Source organism: Lacerta agilis, chromosome Z, assembly GCF_009819535.1.
Source record: "Lacerta agilis isolate rLacAgi1 chromosome Z, rLacAgi1.pri, whole genome shotgun sequence".
Taxonomy (NCBI): Eukaryota; Metazoa; Chordata; class Lepidosauria; order Squamata; family Lacertidae; genus Lacerta; species Lacerta agilis.
The window spans coordinates 7,118,685-7,145,118 of NC_046331.1; the positions used below are offsets into that span (position 1 = coordinate 7,118,685).

The window sequence follows — 26,434 nt, forward strand, 5'->3', positions numbered from 1 at the left end:
ACTAATATGGTGGTTAATTACATATCACCCCACCCCACCCCCCAAAAAGAGGACACTAATTTCCACAAATTTTGCATATGATAGCCTGGTTTGTATAGAATAGATTGATGCCATGTTTTCCCTTCCTGGGCAATGTTCTGGACCAGGTGATCTGGAACTGGCAGTCTTGAATGACATTGGTTTTTCTGAATCCTTTCCCATCAGGACTTAGACCCCATTTTGGCATAGAAACCGCTTTGGTCACCAACCTGTAGCATCAACCATGGTATCTTCCTGGAGATAGTGTCTGGGTTGTGGGTTGGCAGCATTACGTTGTTGTTGTTGTTGTTGTTGTTTAGTCGTTTAGTCGTGTCTGACTCTTCATGATCCCATGGACCAGAGCATGCCAGGTACTCCTGTCTTCCTGTCTGCAAATACATTGCAGTTGTTCACTTCCCACCTGATGTCAGGGTGCTGTCAGCAGCTCCCAGCTAGTTGCCCAGGAAAATATAAAGACAAGTAAAAGTTTATGACAGTCCTTTTTTATTTCAAAATTTACAGAGAGAGGCTATAGAGCCCAGCCTCTTGGATAATGGCATTGTCCTGAGTGAATCTCCACACACACACACACACACACACACACACACACCATATCTTTCCCCCTCATCTGCCTCTGAGCTGTGACTTCCCACAAACCCCTGTTGTAAATCTACACTGCCTTCCTCCCCCCCCCCCTGGAAGGGTCAGGTTGGGGAGGCAGTCTCCACCATTCCTCCTCTGCCCAGTCCCTGACACCTGGAGAGCCAGCTCCAGAAAGCAGTGCTGGGAAGCTATTGCTGTGGAAACCTGCAAAACTGGGGGTGGGGGCAGACCTTGGAACCCACCCTGATGGGATTTTCAGCACCTGGAGTTCACAGCTGCCTTTTGGCAATATTATACCATTTTACAATCCAAAGAATCAGTCCTGCAAAATACGGTCATAAAATTCATATTGTCTGGTGGCCATGAACTGTTTCTATCAACTGAAGTGGTCTTTCAAAGGTGTGCATTAGCGGTTGCCAATAGCAATGCTGTTTTTATTTCATGCCTCAAAGCACTGGAAGTTCTCCCCTTCCCCTTCCCCCTCCCATTCCCTCTCATGCATTCATCACTTTGGGCAACTGGGCCACAGATTGCAAAAATGAAAGCCATGCTGAAGAGGCTCTTCCAGTGAAGAAATGCCTGTGGCAGTATTTTCTCAAGCTCTTTGAATGTGAAACCCTTTTCTAAATGTGTTATGCCTTCTGCTTCCTCCAGCCCAGAGCTAGCCAACCAACCACGTGTTCCACCCCTGAATATCCTAATATGTACTTAGAATCCTAGAACTGTAGAGTTGGAAGGAACCCCAATGGTCATCTCATCCACTGCCCCCTGCAGCAATGCAGGAATCCTAGCTAAAGAATCCCAGGGAAATGGTCACCAAACCTCTGTTTAAAAAACCTCCAAAGAAGGAGAGCCTACCACCTTCTGAGGTAGTCCATTCCACTGTTAATGTTTAGTTGGAATCTCCTTTCTTGTACTTGAGTACATACAGCTTACAGCTGTAAGCTTGGAGTATGTGAAACAGGTATAGTACAGGAACATAGCAAGTTGTCTTATACCCAGTCAAAGCACTGGCTCATCTCACCCAGCATTGTTTACACCATGGCTAGACAACATTTCACCCTTCAGATGTTGTTGGGCTACACCACTGCTTATCCCTGACCATTGACCATGCTTGCTGGGACAAAATCGAACCTTGATTGGAATCCAGCGAAAGTTAGTGCATTGGCACTGATGTTGATAAGATCAGCAGCTTAACCAATGGGAGCTGGAAGGTGCCACATTGGCTATCCCTGATATACAATGACTGACAATGGCTTGAATCTGCTCACATAATGAATACAACCTTGATGGCAGAAAGTGAGGAGGAATTAAAGAACCTTTTAATGAGGGTGAAAGAGGAGAGCGCAAAATATGGTCTGAAGCTCAACATCAAAAAAACTAAGATCATGGCCACTGGTCCCATCACCTCCTGGCAAATAGAAGGGGAAGAAATGGAGACAGTGAGAGATTTCACTTTCTTGGGTTCCATGATCACTGCAGATGGTGACAGCAGTCACGAAATTAGAAGACGCCTGCTTCTTGGGAGAAAAGCAATTACAAACCTAGACAGCATCTTAAAAAGCAAAGACATCACCTTGCTGACAAAGGTCCGTATAGTTAAAGCTATGGTTTTCCCAGTAGTAATGAACGGAAGTGAGAGCTGGACCATAAAGAAGGCTGATCGCCGAAGAATTGATGCTTTTGAATTATGGTGCTGGAGGAGACTCTTGAGAGTCCCATGGACTGCAAAAAGATCAAACCTATCCATCCTTAAAGAAATGAGCCCTGAGTGCTCACTGGAAAGACAGATCCTGAAGCTGAGGCTCCAATACTTTGGCCACCTCATGAGAAGAGAAGACTCCCTGGAAAAGCCCCTGATGTTGGGGAAGATGGAGGGCACAAGGAGAAGGGGACGACAGAGGATGAGATGGTTGGACAGTGTTCTCGAAGCTACTAACATGAGTTTGGCCAAACTGCGAGAGGCAGTGAAGGATAGGTGTGCCTGGCGTGCTCTGGTCCATGGGGTCATGAAGAGTCGGACACGACTGAATGACTGAACAACAACAACAACAGACAATTCAGGGAGGATATGGCTACCAAGGGCTACTAGCTAGAACAGCTCTGTTTTCCATCTACTGTTGCATGCAGTATGCCTTTGAATAATGGTTCAGAATCACTGGTGGGGAGAGTGGTCTTACACTCAGGTCCTGCTTGCAGAGGCATCTGGTTGGCCACTGTGAGAGTAGATGGGCCTTACAGGTAGCTTTAATTGAGTTCTCTTGTGTTCTCAACTGGTTTCTGAAGGCTGTTTTTCACCTCTCATGAATAACTGCTGATGCTCACATAGTTTCATGGGACACTGTGCATGTATACTCAAAAGTAAGTATTCAATTCAATTCCCATTAAATTAAATCTCCCCCCTCCCCCGGAAATGAGTAAAGCATTGTAGACTCAATCACCTCTTTGAGCTGCCTGGCAGGTTGATAACAGCTCAAGAAGAATCTGCAGATGACCTTTAAAGTTGTGCATCAAGGAAAACATGACGGATGAGGTGAAATGAAGCTTTAAAAAAAAGTATGGAAACTCTTTTCAAGTGGATTGTGGGACACTGTAAACAAATAAAAATCCCACCAAGCATCTAATCCTTAAAAGCAGAGTTATTTAAAGTAACAGATCGTTCCACTCAAAAATCAAAGCATTTAATAAGATATATCACGGTACATTTCCCCATTCTTCTTTTAATACTGGAGACTGTGGCTAAAATGGAGACATTTTTAGAGGAAGGATGTTATTTATAAGCCAAGAATTAAATAAGAAATGATGAGTGAAGGAATGGGAATATGCACGGAATTCAGTGAATCCCCAAAACAGAGGCTGGAAACGAGCAATGTCATATTGAAAAAAATGGAAGAGGAGGAGGAAGAGGAGGAGAACTTAATAAATAGAATTACTGGCTAGTTGGGATGGGAAAATCTGTCATAGAATCATAGAATCGTAGAATTGTAAGGAAACCCAAGGGTCATCTAGTCCAACCTCCTGCTATGCAGGAACCTGAGCTAAAGAATCCCTGACAGATGGTCATCCAACCTTTGCTTTAAAACCTCCGAGGAAGGAGAGTCCAGCACCTCTCGTGGGAGTCTCTTCCTCTGTCAAACAGGTCTTACTGTCAGAAGGTTCTTCCCGATATTTAGTCAGAATCTCCTTTCTTGTAACTTGAATCCATGGATTTGGGTCCTACCCTCTTGAGCAGGAAGAAACAAGCTTTCTCCATCTTCCATGTGACAGCCCTTAAGATATTTGAAGATGGCTATCATATCTCCTCTCTGTCTCCTCTTCTTCAGACTGAAAATACTCAATTCCCTCAACCATTCCTCATAAGGCTTGGTTCCCAGATCTTTGATCACTTTGGTCACCATCCTCTGCACACATTCCAGCCTGTCAATATCCTTCTTAAATTGTGGTGCCCAGAACTGGGCACAGTATTCCAGGTGTGGTCTGACCAAGGCAGAATAGAGTGGGACTATTACTGTCTTTGATTGACACTAGACTTCTGTTGATGCAGCCTAGAACATCATCAGCTTTTTTTTGCTGCTGCATCACACTATTGACTCTTGTCAAGCTTGTGGTCCACTAAGACTCCTAGATCCTTTTCACATGTACTACTGGTCATCCAGGTGTCTCCCATCATATTTGTGCAGCTGGGTCTTCCTGCCTAAGTGTAGAAGTAGACATTTGTCCCTACTGAAATTCATTGTGTTAACTTGGGCCCAGTTTTCCAATCTGTTAAGGTCCTATTGAATCCTGATTCTGTCTCCTGTGGCATTGGCTACCACTCCCAGTTTGGTGTCATCTGCAAATTTGATGAGCCATTAATGGGCACTCTTTGGGTTCGTTCAGTCAACCAGCTACAAATCCACCTAACAGTTACCTGGTCCAGCCCATATTTAACTAACTTCTCCACAAGAATATCATGGGGGACTTTGTCAAAAGCATTACTGAATTCAAGATACACTATGTCTGCAGCATTCCCCTGATCCACCAAGCTTGTAATTCCATCAAAAAAAGAAATGAGATCTGTCTGGCATAACTTGTTTTTGAGAAACCCATGCTGAGTCTTAGTAATCACAGCATCCTTTTTTGAGTGCTCACAAACGGACTGTTTAATTATCTGTTCAAGGACATTTCCTAGTATCATTGTCCAGAAGACTGGCCTCCAGTCTGGAGATCTGAATTAATTTAAACTAGCTAGGTGTTCCCCTACCACCTCTTTTCCTATCTTGACCTGCAGCTCCCTCCTTAGATCAGTTATTAAGTTATCACCAGATTGGGCACTGCTTTTCTTTTGAATGAAGACAGAGGCATCGTAGGTGTTGAGCAGTTCTGCTTTCTCTCTGTCACCCAATAGCATTTTTCCATCTTCTCCATGCAGAGAACATACTACTTGCTTGTTCTTCCTCTTGCTTCGAACACAGCTGAATAAACCTTTTTCATTGTTTGGCCCACCTGACCTTCTCCTTGCACCTGTTGGCTACTCGTGTATACTACTCCTTTCTTATCTCCCCTTTCTTCCATTTTTTATACATGGCCTTCCTAAATCCCAGCTCATCTGTGAGCTCCTTATGCAGCCACACTGGTTTCTTTAGATGCCTCCCACTTTTCATTTTTGTTGGAATTGTCTGCATTTGGGCCTTCAATAAGTTACTCCCATTCATTTTGGACTCCTTTCTATTTGAATATTTCTGACCATGGGATCTCACCCAGCGGCTCCTTAGGCTTTTTGAAATTAGCCTTCTTAAAGTCCAGAGTGCAAATCCAATTACACTCAGCTTCTCATTTTTCCTATCTTAAATTCACGTTTCTGCACATTTCCACATCAGTGGTAAATCACCTGTTTCACACTCAGAAGGTTCTAGGTTTGATCCCCCAGCATCTCCAGGAAGGGATGAGAGAGGCTTCCTTCTTGAAATCCTGGAGAAATGCTACCACTCAGTGCAGAGAATATTGAGCTATATGGACTAATGATCTGCCTCAGTTTAAGGCAGCTGGCTTTGTCCCTAGAGAACACAAAAGCTTTTGAACAGGTAATGGACCTAGTCATCCCAATAATTTTGTTGTAGGACCCCACTTCTATATAACATTGCTGGGAGGAGAGGGAAACAGAGGGATGGAGTTTAGCCTTTCTCGCTCTGGGCTTGTCCACACTTCCACTTGACTTGTGCCTAGGAAGCATGGGTCCAAAAGGCTTTCTGCTTGTCCGATGCTTTCTAGGCATGGATCTCAGTGGTTCTTCATTTGTTGTGCCGTTTTCCCCAGGAAAAAAAACACTGTTTGCGGCTGAATCAGAACAAAATCAATCTGCAGAAAAATTGTTTGACATTTGTTTCAATTCAGCGATAAACAGCAAGTTTTCCCAGGAGGTAAGCAGAGGGTCAAGCAGAAGTATGGATGAGCCATCTTTCTCTCTTTGCAAATCCAAACTTGGTTTGTTTTGAAATGGCAGCCTGACTCCTGTCCCCTGCAATGATAGACTGGCTCTTGCTCAGCTTTGGCAGATGATTTATGGTCCAATTGACTGAGGAAAAGAGTAGAGGAGGCTGAAAGGTTTGGGCTGTCACTCCTCTCCTTGAACAAAAGAAGCCTGTGACAAACAGCTAGAGGTCTTTGGGCTCAATGTGTTGCCTTCGATAGAGAAGTGGGAAGATTATCAAAGGGCATTTAGGAGCTGTTGTGATGTTAAGAGAGAAGCCAGAGTCATTATGCCTGGGAGCTCTCACATAAATATGCCTGCTGTCTGCTCATGGGCATAGCCAGGATTTTGTTAGGGGGCAGAACTTTTGTTAGAGGGGCAGAACCAATGTGTATTTGTATTGTTTTACTTGATCTTCCATTTCTAAAAAAATAAAAAAATAAAATCTAAATTCACAACCAAGAAATTAAAAAAAATAATCAAGCCAAGCATTGTGATCTGAAAGAATAATGAGAACTAAACCCAATCCCTCCTCTTTCTTGTCCAATGTGTTACCCTGCCAAGAGCCAGGCCTCTCAAAGAACATTTGCATCTTCGTTTTTCCTCTCTGTATGTCTCACAAGGGAATAAATAAATCACGACACAAAGAAAATAGAGATAGATTCTTTGGGTCGTCGTTCCCCCTTTCCTTTTTCATACTAATGTTAGAAGTTTGGAACATTCAGTGATGAAGCAAGGAGATTCAAGAGATGCAAGGAAGAAGAGCTGCATGTGATAGAGAATGAACTTTGAGAACTCCCTTCCACAAGATACAGTGGTGGCCAGCAGTCCTGGCACCAGCACTCAGCCATGCTGGGCAAACTGCCAGGGCCCCCCAGGAGCTTGTAAGAGCTCCTCAGAAGTTCCAGCGCACTGCCACTTTTGAGTAGGAGCTGTCAGGAGCAAGCCAGCACTAAGTCACACTGAGTAAGTGAAGTTTACTCTTCATTAGAAGAAACAAGGTCTGCTCAGTAGTGCCAGGTGTAATAAGCATAGCAACTCTTCTTGGTAGGTCTTGCCCCTGTGAAGCAGTTGTGGAGACTGAAGGTCCCCGCCTTCCTAGACTAAGTCTTCTCCTTCCCCGGGTCATTCCCAAGCAATCTGAGACTATGCCGCTGAGCCTGTCTTTGCTCCTTCTGCTTCATACCTCTCATGGTCCTCAGAGACCAGTGGGGAGGGAAGCTTTTCACAGCAGAAGGGGGAGACCCTCTGACTTCTTCACCAGCCTGACTCATTATCTTTTGGTCTCCCTCCTCTCCAGCTCCTGCCTCTGACTCCGATTTGGGAGTTCTCTCTGCCACAGACTCTCCCTGCTTACTAAAACCCATTACCTCTTCAGCTAACCACTCAACATCATTCCACCACCAATCCACGGGCTCTGAGTCTTCTTCCCTTGGAGGTTCCCCAGCTGGTGTCTCCCACCATTCCTCTGTGTCCAGCTAGTTCATGATAGGAGCAAACCTCAGCTCCCAACTACAGTGGCTGCCCTAGTATAGTCTGGTTAGAAGTAGCGGTCAATGGCATCTATGAGTTGAGTCATTGCATTTTGAGTAACTTAAGATGTTGGTTGGCCATCATAGACAGGAATCATGTGTAGCTCTCATTCAAAAGTTCTGTCTGTAGACACAACTCACAGGTTTAAACTGCAGGTTAAGTGGACTGCTGTGATTCTTTTCTATTTTGGTTTTCCCAAATCAACCTGGGACACATTGTTATCAGAGCAAAATTAGAGATTGGATGATAAGAAGGGTGGTTTAAACTCTCCCCCTTGCCATCTTGCACCCTCTCCAAATTTCTGTTTCACCAACCGGAGGCAGGTGGTGGTGGAAAAAGCAGGCCATGGTAGTGAAAAAAGCAGACCATGAGCTCCAAAAGGTGGTGAAAGGGTTAAGCAGGCTTCCTCCCTCCCACTCACCGACCCTAATTTTTCCTCAAACTCAGCCTGTTCAAGGTTTCTATGGTTAAAAAAAAAGAAAACAAAAAATGGAACAATCAGAGAAATCCACTTAATGTGCAGTTTGAGCTGGAGGTCAAATTGCATTGAGAGGCAGTAGCAATGCACAAAGCCCCCGAATGTAGGCTGGAGGCAGGAGAAAGCAGTGGGCTGTTACTGCAAGCCGCTGGAGAGCCACAAATTGTGCCAGCATCTTTACTGAGACAGTGACTGTGCTGTTCTGGACTTTCACTGGAGTCTAATCAAAGCCCAACCTGCCTCTCTGATTTGGCTGTGTGAACTCACTGCGGTCTGAAAGCCATTTTTCCATTTGAGAGGGAGTGAGAATAATTCTCCAAAGGACCATCAGAGGATTATATTTGAGCTTTCACATGATGTCAAAGCAACTTCTGGAAATCTAGCAGAATATACTGGAAGTTTCAGGGGTGTACAGTGAAATGTTTTGTAGAACAGTAAGGGCCAGAGGCGCCAGCTTGCAAGGTCAGTTGGAAGAGTGATGTGAATGTGATGTTGCAATGTCCAGACATTGCATGCATGAGCATCACACCTGCCTCCCTAAGTCAGGTAGAAGCTTCCTAGGCTTTGAGAAGGAGGTGCCAGGGGAACATTTAGAGGACTAGCCTAGTCTCCTAGTCCACTCATGGCACACCAATGGGAGGTTTAGTGTTCATTGCCATGGTAATTGGTACCAGAATTGGTACCAATTGGTTTGCCACTCTGTTACTGCAGAAAACCACAGGAGTAGAGTGATGAAATTTGGGGCAGTATGCCTGTTTGCAGTTAGTTCCTGTAGTTTTCATAGGGGGATCATGGGAGAACAGGAGCAGGGATGCGTGGAAAGGATGGGGAGTAGTGATGCTGTCCAGTGATGTTAGTTCCTGTGTCATGCCATGCCAACTCGTGTGAATGAAATTTAGTGTGACCAGCCAGTTTATTGATAAAAAAGGCACAGTTCCATAATGCAGTGGTTTTCAACCAGTGTGCCGTGGCACCCTGGGGTGCCTTGAATAATGGTCAGGGGTGCCGTGGGCAACTCTGGCCTCTGTCCCTCTTCTGCTTCCTTCCCTCCTCTGATGCCCTCTCACGTCTCTGCTTCCAAAAGGCTTGAATAGCTGTTTGTTGCAGCAGCTGCCCTGGCTACAAGCCCCGCAGGCGAATGGTTCTTCTGGGGCTGGCCAGGCGGGGCTTCCCAAGCTCCTGTGGGGCAGTGTAAGAAGGCACCTCTCTTTGGGGCAGGAGGAGCAGTTCAGAGCAGCTGTCTGAAGGACTCCCAGAGAGAGGGGAGAGGGGAGGAGGCTGAGGGAGCACTCCACAAGGGAGGGTGTTCCAAAAAAGGGTGAGAGGCTGCCAGCTCTGCAGGCAAAGGGTGACATAACTGGGCTCCTTAACCCCACAGTGGTGCAGCAGAAAGAATGTAGTTGGTCAAGGGAGTGTTAGGAAATGGGACAGATATACTAGCATTGCAGTAGTGAAAACTAATGCAATATTCCCCAAGTCTGAATGTGTCTTCAGCCTCTCCCCACCTGCTTGCCTTCTTACAAGCACCACAACCCCTTCTCCCTGGTGATAACAAAATACAGTACAATGGTTAGTTGGGGTGGGTCCACTAGGGCAAATACAGCCATAACTCGGGTTGCGAACGCTGCAGGTTGCGTGTTTTTGGGTTGTGGACCGCGCCGAACCCGGAAGTACCGGAACGGGTTACTTCCAGGTTTCGGCGCTCGCGCATGCGCAGAATCACAAAATGACGTCATGCGCATGCGCAGAAGTGCTGAATCGTGTCACGCTTGTGCGTAGACACGGTACTGTGGGTTGTGAACACCGCAGGTTGCGAATGTGCCTCCCGCACAGATCACGTTCGCAAACCAAGGTATGACTCTAAGACACAGCCTCAGTAGCTTCAGCCTGGTCTCAGCTAACACACACTACCTGCTTTCTCACTTAGTGAATGCCCCTGCCTATCAGCTTCCTCCTTCTCCTAATGGCTCATCCACTTCTGTTTGCCCCAGTGCTTTCACCCAGGAAAACCTACAGTTTAGCGCTAAATCAGAACAAACAGCTATCGGGTTTTCTATGATAGCAGTAAAGTGAGTGTTTTCCTGGTGTAAGTGGCAGGGCAAAGGCAAAATCTCTTGGAACCATGCCTAGACATGTGGAAAACCAGATAGAACAAAGCTTGGACAAGCCCCAAGTCTCACTGTTTCCCTTTGTAGAACTCAGGAGGGAGAAGGATGGGGACAAAGCTAGAATTAACTGACTCCATCTCTCATTGGTTTTGGATCTGCCTGTCACTGACTCTGGCTCCACCTACTGTGGATCTCCATGATTTCCACCCTTCTGGTCCCCATGAGCAGCAGCCACCACTGACTGCCAGAAGATTAATCCAAGTGGATATCCAAGTGGTCTGAAGCTCTTCTCCCTGCAGGCAAAATAAATAAGCACTAACCAGCTCTGTGGCCAGGACAGGCAGCTTGGACCACAGAAGGCCTCGCAGCCTCCAAGTGGCATCTATCCGACTGCTGCGGAAGCACCACAGCCTTGGCAATGGAAGCATCAAGCCATTTTAATTTGGGAAGAGCTACAGAGGAATGTTGAGGCTGGTAGTCCAAGCCAGGCAGGAGGACTATCAATCCTGGCAAAGAGAACTTGTTTTCGCTTGAGGCGCAGATTGCAAGACATAAAGAGGCAGTGAAGGAGGTTGCAAAGAGAGCTACTGAAAGCCCCCAACAGATTTAGGAACACAGGAAATGGCCTTATACTGAGTGAAACATTGGCCATTGGTCCATCTAGCTCAGTACTGTCTACACTGGCTGGCAGAGTTTCAGGCTGAAGTTTCTCCCAGCCTTATATAGAAATGGGGATTGGACCTGGAACCTTCTGCATGCAAAGCAGATGCCTGACCGATAATACTGAATCAGACCATCGGTCCATCTAGCTCAGTATTGTCTACACCAACTGGCAGTGACACTCCAGGATTTCAGGCAGGAGTCTCTCCCACCTGGATACCTTCCACATAGGCTCTCTTTCCAGTTTCTTTCTTTCTTTTCTAACTGGCTACAGAGCTGGTTTTCGAAGTAGTTTTGTCATGCTCCAGATGAGTGGCAGGGAGCATCTGCATTAGAATACATTGTTTGCAGGTTAGGTTTTTCACTCACTACAAGGAAGACAGACATGGCTAGAAGCTTGGATTGTATTCTTTAACAGCCATCATTACCAGTGATAAAGAAACTCACAACCCTTCAGTGACTTTTTCTTCTTAGTAAGGCGAGTATTAATTAAAAATTGTTGCTTATTCCAACACCTTGGCCCATTTACAAATGTATCTAAATTTCATAACAATGCAAGAAGAGCCTTATTGAATTGGAAGCAGGGTCCATCAAGTCCAACTCATCATTCTGTTTCTGACAGTGTTCAGATAGATAAAATAATAATAATAATAATAATAATAATAATAATAATAATAATAATATACCTTTATTGTCATTGTACAACCTGTGTAAGATGAATTTAAATGAGCCTCCCCCCCACAACACTCAATCTCTTATCAAACAACACACCACCTCGCAAGTCAATTGCACTATGTTATTTTCCGTTCAACAGCCTAACAGCCCAAGGATAGAAGCTATTTTTTAGCCTGTTGGTACGGCTGATTATACTTCTATATCTCCTGCCTGAGGGTAGAAGATTAAAGAGGTGGTGGCCGGGGTGTGGGTCATCCCTGAGAATTTTTTCTCACTCTCCTAAGGCAACGATCCCTTGTGATGTCATCTAGCGGACTCAAGGAACAGCCCATGATATCATGTGCTGTATTCACCACCCTCTGTAGAGACTTTCTGTCCGTGGCTGTCAGGCCAGCATACCACACTGTGATACAATATGAAAGGACACTTTCTATTGTGGACCGGTAAAAGGAGTTCATCAGTTGTTGTTTAACATTATTCTTTCACAAGACCCTGAGGAAATGGAGTCTCTGTTGGGCCTTTCTGACCACCTGAGTTCTGTTGATTTTCCAAGTGAGGTCCTCACTAAGGTAGAGGAGGAGATGTTTTCAGGAAGTCTATAAACCGGGCATGAAGGCAAGTGTGGTGGCTATCCTAGTTTGTTTCCAGCAACACCATCAGCACCCTGAAAGATAAAGAAATAACATGCAGGCATCCTTGACAGGCCATTCCTTTGTGAACCCTCACTGTTGTTTGCCCATTGACAGCATTGAGATCAACAAATGTAACCCAGTTAGTCTTTAGCTGCAACCTTGTGTTTATCAGTGAGAGGTAATACAGAGCCAGGCTCATTCATTGGTAGCACAGGTGTTCTGAATCCCTGCTGAAATATAAGAGGTCTCATTGACATTGTGCTAGCATTTGAAAATGCACCTGTTTATACAGAAATTCCCTTCATGTCTCTACCCAAATTTCTTGTCAACTGCTGTGTTAAGCACAGTTTTAATGGGGGGGTTTGTTGCAAATTTTAATGATTATATTCATATTTTCATGTTTGTATAACTGGTTTTTAAGAAGAGAAGAAGAGGAGTTTGGATTTGATATCCCGCTTTATCACTACCCAAAGGAGTCTCAAAGCGGCTAATATTCTCCTTTCCCTTCCTCCCCCACAACAAACACTCTGTGAGGTGAGTGGGGATGAGAGACTTCAGAGAAGTGTGACTAGCCCAAGGTCACCCAGCAGCTGCATGTGGAGGAGCGGGGAAGCAAACCCGGTTCACCAGATTACGAGTCTACCACTCTTAACCACTACACCACACTGGCTTTCTGAACTACTTAGAAGCCTATTTCAGCATTAAGAAGTATATACATTACACACCTTTTAGGTGTCCCATGCACACCTTTTAAAGTCACCCAAGTCACCACCCATCTATAGTCCCAGCAGCTGCCTTAGAACTGCATCCTACAACCCAACTGCCCACTACTAAACTGCTTTGCAGGCCTGATTAGTGCCCTGGAGGTGTGGGTGATCTCCTACCCCAAGGGTGATGGGAAGTCTGCCAGATTTTTTGTGGGTTTGAGAAGCTCTCTGGCATGGCACACAGCAATGCTACTCTAACAAAGGCATCAGCATGATTAAATTACCTCAGGATTGGATTACTGCACCATGCTCTAATATGGAGCTTTCATTGTATTTGATCCAGAAGCTGCAGTTAGTGCAGAATTGCTGACAGGAGTGAGACCCTATCAGCTTATACTGTAACACCTTTGCTTAGATACCTGCACTGGTTGCCATTCATTGGATACAATCCCATTTTATGCACTCATCATTTCTTTTTTTCTACACTCTTCAAAGGTTGGGGACCAGATTCTGGAGGTGAATGGCCACAGCTTCCTCAGCATCCCCCATGATGAGGCAGTAAAGCTGCTCAAGTCTTCACGTCACCTCATAATGACTGTCAAAGACATTGGAAGACTGCCTCATGCTCGGACCACTGTAGACAAGACCAAGTGGATCACCAGTTCCCAGATTGGTGAGACGGCAGTCAACTTGGCAGGGTTTGTATCTTTTTACCAAGGCTTTTCCATTCTTCTGTGGCTGCTAAGACTGTATCTTAATTTCCATATTCATAAAAGTCTTGGCAGAGAGAGATGGCTGAAGACATTTTGATGCCTGAGGCAAGGAACAAGCTGCCCACCCACTCCACCCAACCCCAATTAAACATAAAGAAGCTGATTGAACTGGCACTTTAAACTTATTCCAAACTATTAACTGAGATATTTTATGGGAAGCAGTTCATGAATTACATCTATTAAATAAATAACTGTATAGGATTCAACAGCTTCATCCAAGACTACTAGCCACCACGACTATGTTCTACCTCCACCATCAGAAGCCACATTCCTCTGTTTTCCAGTGCTCTTGTCCTGCTAGTAGGTTTCCCATTGGGGCATCTGGTTGGCCTCTGTAAGAAATGGGTGCTGGGCTAGGTAGGCCATTTTACTTATCCAGCAGCCAGACTCTTCTTGTGTTCTACCTCTGCTGGTGGAAGCAGTATGCCTATGGCAATCACAACTGGGAAAAGTGCTGTTGCACTCAGTTCCTGCTTTTGGGCTTCCCACAGCAGGGTCATCCCACCCATGAGGCAACTGCCACAGGTGGCAGGGTCCACAGGGGAAGCAGTTCCTGATGTAGATCTTTATTTCCTCCTTGTTCATGATGTAGGACTTTACTCACCCCTTCTTCCATTGAGGTGGTGGCACCATTTTGTGGTTTGTCTCAGGAACCAAAATGTCTTCAGTTGGCCCTGTAGGCATCTGGTTGGCCACTGGGAGAACTTGATGCTGGGCTATGATGCCCTTTGGCCTGATCCAGAGGGGCTGTAATTATGTTCTTTAGACAGTGTTCTTCTGAGGGCAGCACCACCAAGTGTGCTTGAGAAGTGACAAGACTGAGAGAAGGACCCAGTGCTATTTTTCTGGAGAAAGAGGTGGCAGAACTCACCACGAACGATTCCCTTGTTCTCTTATAATGGCAATGGCGCCCATCTGAGAGGTGCCAGAACTGAGTTCCTGTGAGTTCTAGCGGGGGGGGGGGGATGCCCTGGAAGGGCCTCCCCTGAAGATCTCAAAACCCATCACAGGAAAGTTCTCGTTGTGCCTAATTGTATGTGGGTGGCCCTATGGCAGGTTCTTTAATGGGACAAAAGGCCCTGTTCTCTCAGATCTTGATGCTCAGGTATTAGGATGTAAGTTTCTTGGTTTGTGTGCATGTTGTTGTGGTTGTTTTAGAAAGATCAAGCCTTCAGTGATGACCTTCAAATGCAAATACAGTGGTACCTCGGTTTACTAACTAATCCGTTCCGGAAGTCTGTTCTTAAACCGAAACCGTTCTTAAACTGAGGCGCACTTTCCCTAATGAGGCCTCCCGACGCTGGTGCCCTTCCACCATTCAGCCTCCATTCTTAGATCGAGGTAACGTTCGCAAGCTGGGACACTACTTCCGGTTTTGTGGAGTTCGTAAACCAAATAGTTCATAAACAGGACTGTTCTTAAACCGAGGTACCACTGTATTACGGTACAAATGTTTAAAATCCAGATTCTGGGAACATTGCCAAATTTGTGCAGAATTTCATTTCAGCTGGATCAAAGGAGTGGGGGAAATCACACACAGCTTTTCAGAAAAGCTTTCCAGAGCCATCTGAGCAGGGACAAAAGCTTTTGCCCTATTTGTGTGTGTATGTGTGTTGAAGTAACTGAGATACACTCCCCGTCTTGCCACATTCTGAGAGAGGTCTCATTACTTCTTGTAGTGCATGAAGAAATATACTATTAACTCATTGCTTCAGCAATGTGGGGATACACATCCACTTTCCCATAAGGGCAACGCTGCTTTGTTTGCCTCAGTAATGTCATCAAATGCTATTAGCTACATAGCATCAGAACAGCACATCATTCACAGTATGATCCCTAATTGGCTGGGATCACACAGTAATAGAGGAAAATGATGTTGGATAAATGAATGGTGTTGTCCCATAGCATTGTATCCAATGCTAGTCTTAGGCCTCATCTGCACTATACATTTAAAGCAACATTGATGGTTGGGTGGCACCTTGTACGCCTCCTTCTGGCAACTCCTGTGGCCCAGCTGGTGCCAAATGTATTGCTCTGCTTTCTTTTGGACCATTATCAGCGAGGCTGAGAGAGTGGTCTTGTCCTCTGGGCAGCCCAGGACCTCCATACACACTGCCCAGACATGTGCCTCTGGGAAGTCACTTCAGTGCTGCTAACAGAGCAAAAACAACACAGGAGGCAGCAGTTATGAGTTTCTGGTCTCTGCAGCCACAGCAGGTGTGGTAATTCTCCAGCTGTTTGACTTCACTTGCAAAGGCACACTTCATTGTGTCTCAAGACAGATAGATGCCAACATACTACTTTAAAATGTCATAAAGGTAAAGGTACCCCTGGCGGTTAGGTCCAGTTGCGGACGACTCTGGGGTTGCGGCGATCATCTTGCTTTATTGACCGAGGCAGCCAGCATACAGCTTCTGGGTCATGTGGCCAGCATGACTAAGCTGCTTCTGGCGAACCAGAGCAGTGCACGGAAACATTATTTACCTTTCCGCCGGAGTGGTACCTATTTATCTACTTGCACTTTGATGTGCTTTCAAACTGCTAGGTTGGCGGGAGCAGGGACCGAGCAACAGGAGCTCACCCCGTCAGCAAGCCCTAGGCTCTGTGGTTTAGATCACAGCGCCACCCGGATCCCAAATATCATGAGTCATGACTTCCCCCAAATATCCTGGGAACTGTTTAGGTTTAACAGTCTATCCCTCTTTCCAGAGAATTCTGTGAATTATAGCTTTGAGAGGGGAATAGAAAGTCTTCTAACAGCTCTTAGCACCCTTAAACTACAGGTGCCAGAGTTCTTTAGGGAAAGTCATGACTGTTTAAATTTGTATCATACGGTTTTAAAGTTAGGGTGCAGGTGCGGCCATACTCAAAATAGGCCTACATGCCCTCCAACATTTCTCCAATGAAAATAAAAAAACAAGGATGTCCTATTCCATCATCATCATCATCATCATTAATACCCTGCACATCTGCGTTGCCCCAGCCACTCTGGGAGACTTCCACCATATATAAAAACATTAAACATTTAAAAAAAAAACCTCCCCTATACAGGGGAGCCTCAGGTGGTTTCTAAAGGTTGTATAGTTATTTATCTCCATGACTCGGGGGTCGCATAACTCCATGTCTTCCAATATTTCTCTGATGGAAATAGAGATATCGTGAATAAAAGTGGGACATTCCAGGATCAAATCTGAAACCAGGATGGCTTCTGTACATCCGGGACTTTTCCTGAAAAATGGGGACACTCAGAAGCTCTGGACCTATCAAAAAAATAATGGGCCTGACTGACTTAGAGTCATTAATTTCAATGGACCTGCTACGAGTAGAATGAGTAAAAATTAACTGCAACCCTAATTTGTGGTATAGTGGTGCCTTGCAAGACGAAATTAATTCGTTCCGCGAGTGTTGTCGTATAGCGGAAATTTCGCCTTGCGAAGCACGGTCGGAGGAAGCGCGGTTTTACGGGGGGGATCGCAAAACGGTTTCATTTTGCGAGTCACGGCCGTAGGAAAATTCATCTTGCATGTAACCCTTTCGTTAGCGAATGCCTTTCGTCTAGAGAGTTTTTCGTCTAGCGAGGTATTCGTCTTTTGCTAGGTACCACTGTACAAATTTTGCCACAGCTAAAAGGGAAATAATAACCAAGGAAAGATTCACCGTTCTTTTCATTTTCAATTTCTTTTTCTTTTTTCTTTTTGAGGCTTAGTAGCTAAGATCTCTTTTTACCTTGATTTTGTACTCCCAGTCGGTACTCCCTTTAGTTGGTGCTAATGATGACTGTTTTTACTCTAGGGTCTCGGGAGATCACACAGCAGAGGTGATAGCGAAGGTAAGAGACATGCAGGCTCAGAAAGCAGGCCAAAGGATTGCTTTCGAAATGTTGTTTTGCCTTTGCAGAAGTTTGAAGCAACCCATTCAAGCTGCCCAAAGCAAAATCTGTTCCCACTAGAGTAGGGGTGGGTAACTGGACTTGTCCACCGTCCACGGGTCACCTTTGCAGGGCCACTCACCTGTCAACCCCATGGTGTCATTTGACGATTCTTCCTTTGCAGACCAGGCTTCAATTGAAGTTGAGGCTCCAAAAATTCCTGTTGAAATCAGGACTTGCTGATTGTAAACTACACTGAATACAAGCCTCTCTGCCAAAGAACGATGAGGAGCAGTAATTTTTCCTTGGTAGCCATGGTTGCCCTGGACAGGCTTCACCTGTCACATATATGATGTTGCATGGTGTCAAGTGAGTAAAAGGTGTCTGTGCCCATGGGTGGAACTGGCCAGCCTAATTCCTAACCCCTGTGAAAGAGATAAAATCAAATCAGCTGGTTGTTGTTGTTCAGTCGTTCAGGGTCAAAACGGACATGAACAAGGAACTTAACATTTTCAACCTCTGTTAAGGTCCTGCATAAAACCCCCTTTTTAAAGTTGCTACAGTGGTACCCCAGGTTACGTACTTAATCCGTTTCGGGGAGATTTAATCTTCCCTTTTTCTTTTGAGATGGGAGCCAGGAAGGAGAGTTTAAAAAAAGAATCAGGCAAAAGCATGTGACGCAGAGGGAGGAAGAGAATGGCCAGGAGCATTGGACAGGGTGGAATCCCATCTGCAGTATTGGTTTATTGCCCACATTTTATAGACTCGGGACTTCAATCTAATTGAAGTAATGGCTGGTTGTTGTTTTTTTGGTTTTTTTTAACAGGACCTTTCAGACTGAGAATTAGTTATTAGTTACTCTCAAGCAAGAGAGGCAGAAATCAAGTGCATCTGTGCCTCCATGCCTGCTTTAAACACACACAAACCATCATGAACACAAAAACATGACAACTGAGTCAAAAAGCTTCTGCCCGGTGGTGCCAGATCACACCCAGCTTCTAACCCAGACTTCCATGCAGGGTGCCCTGTCACCACCTTTGCAGAGGACAGTCCTCTATTTGCATGTTTTGAAGGACTGTCCTGGTCCAAGTCCAGACCCATATAAAGAAAGAACAGAAGGGACCCGGGGGTCTCCCATCCAGAGTGAACACGTTGATAGCAGCCCCACAGATTACCTGAAGGGAATGTGTGGAGGGTCTCCAGGGGCAGATAGAGAGACCAGGAGAGCCACATTTGGCCGCTGGGCCTGAGGTTCCCCACTCCTGCTTTACAGGTTGTGACACCCAATGCCCCCCCCCCTTAGAATGAATGTCAGTAAGAAAGCTAGAGTCCAACAAACAACAGACAACATGGTAAAATTGCAGGATGTATACAAATAACACAAACCGTGAGAGTATTCAATCACGTCCACATCTGTTTTCTGCTCGGGGGTCGCATAACTAAGAGACTTGAGCACCTTATTGCATTGAACTTTTTGCACATTGAACATTGCACTTTTGGAATCTTAATTGCCTCTTCTGAGACATTTGTACATGTTATGGATTATATCCCCTCTGGGTGTGTGTGTGTGTGTGTGTGTGTGTGTGTGTGTATGTGTGTGTGTGTGTGTATATGATTGAATACTCTCACGGTTTGTGTTATTTGTATACATCATCTGGAGTCCAGCTGGGGGCAGGCTGATTGGTAGGGCAGTGCGCTGCTCCCTCTAATGGCTCAACCTCCACTGTTGTCCCTTCTTCCAAATGCTCTGCTTTCTATTTACAGAGAGGGTAGCATCTCCATGGGGAAGAATTCCAATATGCAGTCTCCATCTGTAACCTAAAACAGAGCATCTCAGGAAGTGATTTACCACATGGTTCTACTGCTTCTGGGCACTGAGATGTGCACTCATCACAAAAGAAGCCTGGTCCTTGGGTTTTCTTCTGTCATTGCTGTAGGCAGCAAAAAGTAAATCAGTGCTTGTCATTGTCCTCCTGCAGAGCTTTGTAACCTGCGTCATCAGGGGCCGGTCCAATTCCCTGGAGCTGCATCATGCCCCAAACAATTGTGTGAGATTCCAATTGCGCCAGTGGTGTCAGTTGCGGCAGGGCATTCCTCATTTTTTTAAAAATGGAAATGAGCTGCTAAGTTCTGCAGGTGGCTTTTGCTGATAAAAAGATTTACAAGCCTCTCTCTTCAGTGTGTTGACTGTCATTGCAGCTTGCCAGAGCCGACTGTTGCTGCCTCCAGGGCGGAAGTTATTGCAAACAGTTTGCGTCCCTCAGAAAATGTCTGTTCACGAAAACACTTGTCATGTTTGGAATAGCTCTGAAGAACTTGGCTGTAGTGTTAAACTTGCTCATGTGGGAGTAAGGCCCATTCAACTCAATAGGTCTTACTTCTGAGTTATAGGGAGGGGAATGGAATTAGATTTTTCTTGCAGCTGAATGAGAAACTACCTAATTTACACTTCACAGATCAATATGTGTACAGAAACACAACTTTCCTTTGTAATTTGTACTTCTCCAGATTTTGTGATGCGGTTCTTCAACCAGTGTATACCAGTCTCTAAGGTGCTACTGGAATTCTCTAAGGTGCTACTGGAAAGAATTTTCTATTTTGTTCAGTGTATACATAAAGCCACATGTTATGGGGAAATGTGCCTTAAAATGCATGGTATTTTTGAAAATAACATACAGATATATTAGAGTGAATTACTTGCAAAATGTGTTTAGTCACACTGGCATGCAACAATGTGTTCATGATGCGAAATTTGTTAAAGAATTTTTAAAATGCTATATATATAATTACAACTTGCTGAAGCAATGCAGGGAACTGGATATAAAGTTGGAAAAATGACATGCATAAATTGAAACTCACTAATTCATCCATTTCAGGTCTAACCCTTCTAAAGGTGATCTGGACATGACTTTCCAAGAGATTGATTGCTTGACATAGCTCTAGTGGTATATAATAAATAATCAGGACAGTTAAAAGAAAGTACTTCTTCATGCAGCACATAATTAAACTTTGGTACTCTCTCCCACAGGATGGCCTCAAACTTCAATGACTTAAAAAGGAGGAACAAAATAAAAAAGTTAAAAAATTCCTTCCAGTAGCACCTTAGAGACCAACTAAGTTTGTTCTTGGTATGAGCTTTTGTGTGAATGCACACTTCTTCAGATAGGATTAGGCAAATTCTCCCAATTTTCCATTTCCCTTCCCCACAACAGTCAGGCAATATTTCATGTCCACGTATCATGTTTGGGCCACACCAAGCCGACTGATGCCTCTCTCGTGCATGGATCCAATAACTGATGAGGAGTTCGCTATTAGTACATTGGACTGTTCTGTGATCCTCCATTGATCTTTCCAATTTTGGTCACAAATCTGACCTCCCTTAAAGCGACAGCACTGTTGCATGCTACCCCAATCTCTGAGCATGGTGAGATTCCAGGGTTCCAAGCGCTTACCCAGGGTTTGGTTTCCTCAGAATGAGGGGCAGCAGACTGTGGCATCTTTATGATATATGGTTTGCTTACACATATATACAATCTGAGCTTGTGATGGAGAGGCTTACAGCATTAACACCCAAAGAAGGTCTTGCTACTCCCATAACCACATATTTGGATTCCAGCAGAAATCAGGCATGGTTCTGACTCCCTGGCTTCCCATCCTGCAACTTTTTTTTTCTAATTTCTAGCTTACGCGCCTCAACTCTGACCTTTGTCTTTCTAACTACCAGTGAGCTGAAGGAGGGAGCCCCACCCATTTGCATTCTAGCACAGAGCCACTTCCTTTGTTACCTTAATGGTCCATTCTTAGAGGACCATTACCAAGAAACTTATCTGGCTCTCCAGCAATTTAAATCCTTGCTGCATCCAGGAAACTGAAGGGACTCTGGCACACAGCCTAACACACACACACACACACACACACACACACACACACACCCAACTCGCAATGGTGCCTATCCCATCTTTTCAACCTCAGCAGCAGTTGTGACTTTGTACTCAAGCAACAAAAGAAAAGGAACCACACCAATGGAAGTGGGGTGGGGGGTGGGAGACAATGCCAGAAGCAAATCCATTAGGTGCAATTATACTTTCATGAATTATTCCTCACATGTTCTGAGTATCTTTCCCAAGGGAAATTATTCAGTAGTGAAATAGATGCAAAGTCTGTGTCTTCTTTCATAAACATTCCTCTTAGGAACAAAAGAAGCTGTCTTCTACTGAATCAGACCATTGATCCTTCTTGTCTACACTGACTGGCAGGGGCTTCCAGGATTCTAGACAGTTGACATTCCCAGCCTTAACTGGTGATGCCAGGGATTGGACCTGCTGCCTTGTGCATGCAGAGCAAGTGCCCTGCTGCTGAACTACAACCCTTCCCCTCATTATTTCAGAGAGTAAGGTAAAGGTAAAGGGACCCCTGACCATTAGGTCCAGTCGTGTCCGACTCTGGGGTTACAACGTTCATCTCGCGTAACTGGCCAAGGGAGCCGGCGTACAGCTTCCAAGTCATGTGGCCAGCATGACTAAGCAGCTTCTGGTGAACCAGAGCAGCGCACAGAAGTGCCGTTTACCTTCCCGCTGGAGCGGTCCCTCTTTATCTACTTGCACTTTGACGTGCTTTCGAACTGCTAGGTGGGCAGGAGCTGGGACCGAGCAACGGGAGCTCACCCCGTTGCAGGGATGGCTTTGAGAAAGGATTAGATCACAGGGAAATATTCTATAAAATATATGATACCAAATGGAGCCTCCAGGTTTTGAGGTGCTCTACCAGCTGTGGGTTAAACCACAGAGCCTAGGGCTTGCCGATCAGAAGATCAGCGGTTCGAATCCCTGCGACGGGGTGAGCTCCCATTCCTGCTTAAAATGAATTGGGCTGCCATCATCAGCGGTCTTATGGAATCCTGGCTAGGAACAAGAAAGGGACCTTCCCCTCAATCAGGCTCAAGTGTTAACATTTGGTGATTATTCCAAGGGCCAAAAGATTCCCCACCAGCAGGCCACCTACTCTGAAATCTTTTGAGAGCCGCTGCCTTGATTTTAATGGAGGAACTCTTTACAATTACAGCTCCTAGCTCAATGTCTGCTAGCCACTCTCCTACGTTTTCCACTGATTCCGTTTCTCTGTCTGCAGCTGATGAAGGTTCTTTGCCCATTTTTTATTTTTTAAAGAACAGCCTAAAAATCAAGGCATAATGCAAAAATAAAATTATGCAAAGGTTCTAATTTTAAAGTGAAGAGACTCTCCCAGACACTTGAATGCAAGGCAAGATAATGAACCATCTATTTTTGGAGTTCGGACATAGTATGAGGTGGCAAAGAGGCTTGTATGGGAGGGGCAGGGTAGCAGCTTAGTGGCAGAGTGCATCCGCTGATATCAAATCATCCTGGGTATCAAATGCATTAAAGGGCAGGGGAGAATGCACAGGCTACTTCGGGGACAGCCAACTTTGTGTCTCCAGATAAGCTGAACTACAAAGCCAGTGTGGTGTCATAGTTAGAGCGATAGACTAGGATCCAAGAGACTAGGTGTGGTGAACTCCCTCTTAACTGCTGCTTAATTGGTTTTTTAATGAAGAATCATAGAATCATTGAGTTGGGAGGGACCCTAGGGGTCATCTAGTCCAACCCCCTGCAATGCAGGAATCTCAACTAAAGCACCCATGACAGATGGCCATCCAACCTCAGCTAAAAAATCTCCAGGGAAGGAGGGTTTCATCCAGCAGGGTCTTGTTATATTCTTAATGAACTCCCATCATCCCTGACCTTTGGTCATGCTGGTTGGCACTGATGGCAGTTGGAGTCTTAACAACATCAGGAGGGCATTGAGTTGACAAGTCATACTGGCATGCAGTATGCCACACTGCGCAGCCACCCATCCCAGCCACCTAACCGACCAGAAGTTCCACATTTGTTTTTTGTTTAAAAAATGGCACCCAACACACAAGGCCCAGCAAACAAGTCAGCATTTCTGGGGCAGGATTAGCTCATGTGTTCCCATTAGTCCAGTACACATGCATACAAAAACATGCATGAATAAGGCTTTACTTGGGAAGCATGGATGCTCCAAATGAGGCAGAGGGTGGGGGACATTAAAGCAAGAAACTAGGTGGAGGAAAGCTACATTCAATTCTATGTTTCCCAGCAAACCCCACCCCCCAAAAAGACAATGCTGTACTAGAAACAGCAGTCCTCTTTCTCTTATGCAAAGAATGGAATTTATCTTCTATCTGGAGCACACACGGCTCACCTGAAACTAAAGCATATGTTAATCCTACTCAGACTAGATCCATTGGAAATAATGGGCATGGATTGCATAAGCTCATTAATTTCAATGAATCTTCTCTGAGTAAAACTAAGTCGGCCTCAACCCAAAGAAAGGGCGATGTTCTTCTTCAGTTATGTTGTTTTCTTCACGTACAAATTTATAAGTGGCATTGGTCAAATAACCAATGGACTAAGATTTCTGCAGTCAGGTGATGGTGGCCCTGAAAAACTCATTTCCTTTAATGCTCTTTCTCCTCCTCCCACTCCCAGCCATCTTTTTACAGAGGTCTGGCAGGATCCCAGGTAACCCTGAGCAGCTTGGTGAACCAAAGCCGTGTGATGCTGGAGGAGCAAGCACGACATCTCCTGAATGAACCTGAGCGATCCACCATGGGCTATTACCTGGATGAGTACAAGGAGAACAACATTCCAGTTGATGCCCTTGTCATGGCTCTATTTGAACTGCTCAACACTCATGCCAAGGTTAGATGGGAGAGGTCCAGTTGCGAGGGTGGGGGTGGAATAATGAGCTAATCAGGGTTCTGGTAGGGGTTTCCAGCTTTTTCTTGACTTTCTGCTATGAGTGTTTACACACTGCATTGAGCAAGGGGAAACAAGGTTTGCTTGCATCCATTGGTTCCAGCAAAACTTGCATCTGCTTGCATCCTCAGCTTGCATCAGCTCACAGATTCCATCCATGCAATCAGGAATCCTTGTGAATAGTCAGGGTCCCTGATTGTGCTTATAGTTTACTCTCAGACAGTTGGCATGGACATAGGTTCATTGTGTGAAATGCACATAGTGGTAGGCTATGGGCTTACAGCTACCCTCCCCCCATGTATTCAGTCTAAGATGGGATCAACCCTCCTTTGTCCACACAATCAAGACAGAGCATGAGAAAGGAGTGAGGAGGTTCCTGCTGTGCATGCAGAAAACCACCTGTGTAGATGGTCCTAGGGCACAGCTCTGGATAAATAATTCAATGGAAATGTTGTTGTTGTTGTTGTTTAGTCATTTAGTCGTGTCCGACTCTTCATGACCCCATTCCATTCAATGGAAATAGCGTTGCCAATTTCTTTATATCTGATAAGGTGCTCCTGTGAAATCTGTTGCTGCCAGACAGGCAGGAATGGAGATGGTCAATGATACAGTATTAACTGCATGGCTGGAAGCAGGAACCCATTGATCTAGTTTGATGCTGCCCCATGTGGTGAGCTAGTGTAATTGCAGTCCAGAGCATTGCCTAGGCCCTAGGGCAGGGGTCAGCAACCTTTTTCAGCCGTGGGCCGGTCCACAGTCCCTCTCATACCATGTGGTGGGCCAGACTATATTTTAGGGGAGGAAATGAACGAATTCCTATGCCCCACAAATAACCCAAAGATGCATCTTAAATAAAAAGACACATTCTACACACGTAAAAACACATTGATTTCCGGACCGTCCACGGGTCGGATTGAGAAGGCAATTGGGCCGCATCCAGCCCATGGGCCTTAGGTTGCCTACCCCTGGCCTAGGACCTAGACCAGTGATGGCCAAACTTGGCCCTCCAGCTGTTTTGGGACTAGAGTTCCCATCATCCCTGACCTGTTAGCTATGGATGATGGGAGTTGTAGTCCCCAAAACAGTTGGAGGGCCAAGTTTGGCCATCACTGCCCTAGACAGTAGCTACATGAGTGACCCTACCAATCCTGGCTATCCATTGGTTCTCCCTGACCCAGAAGGGTTATGAAGGCTTCCAGGTGAAGCTGGGACTTTTTCTGAGCAACAGCACTTTCTGCCCTGTGTTGGGTACTTTCTACTGATTACTTTATCTCTAAGCCCAGAAAACCTTTAGCCTGCTAAAGGTCTTCACTTCTTTTGTGTTTTGTTTTGTTTTGTTTGGTATGGTTTGCCTGTTCAATCAGCATTTAAAGGACAGAGGAGCACTGCCAGATGCCAGAATTAAACTGGACAACTCTAAACAAATGGGTTAAGCCTAAGCAAGCTTTGATTTAGTGCTCTGCTTAGGGATGGGTGGTGGAGGAGAGAATTTCAGTTCAGCTTGCATTTAAAGGCAAGCCTACCTAATTTGCTCTTTCTGAAATGTTATGCAAACTAAAAACATTAGCAGTCCTTTGAAATTCACATTTCTCCAAATCTGGCAAGGCAGTTTTCCAGCCAAGTAATGTTTACAAAAATACATCAAAATGCAGATGTAGCAGAAAATAACATACACAAGTGCAGTATTTTAAGGGAAATTGCTTGCAAAAATGTGTATATTAGGAAAAATTAGCCCTAAACTGTTGTAAAATTTTACTAACTCATATGGAAATGTAGAACACTGAAATTAATATTGGAAAAATAAGAATCAAACAGATGCACCCATCCCTCCCTACCTCGGATCAACAAGTTGCTTGAAGTGAGGAGCCAGTAAAGTGGTCATCTGACCTTTACATACAAGTATTCTTTAATTGAAGAAGTTATCTAGCCCAGGTATGGGGAGCATTTTTTTCAGCCTAAGGACTGCATTCACTCATGGGAAACCTTTCAGGTTCCATGTTCCATTGATGGACGTGGCCAGAGGACTAAGTCAATGGAGCAATGGATGCAATTCATATTTTTGACCAATGGGCTACCTTTCAACCACAGAAAAGTCAGAAGGATCTATACACATGCACTCCTCTCTCAACC

General features: G+C 45.1%; 1 protein-coding gene across 1 annotated transcript in view; it reads left to right on the forward strand.

The window, feature by feature from the left end:
- Positions 1-26,434, forward strand: part of WHRN (whirlin) — a 105,056-nt gene that overhangs the window by 51,229 nt on the left and 27,393 nt on the right. The window contains exons 4-6 of the mRNA XM_033137810.1: positions 13,359-13,561; positions 17,429-17,465; positions 24,035-24,247. Of these exons, the coding sequence (XP_032993701.1) occupies positions 13,359-13,561; positions 17,429-17,465; positions 24,035-24,247 (453 nt within the window). The remainder of the gene's footprint in view (positions 1-13,358; positions 13,562-17,428; positions 17,466-24,034; positions 24,248-26,434) is intronic.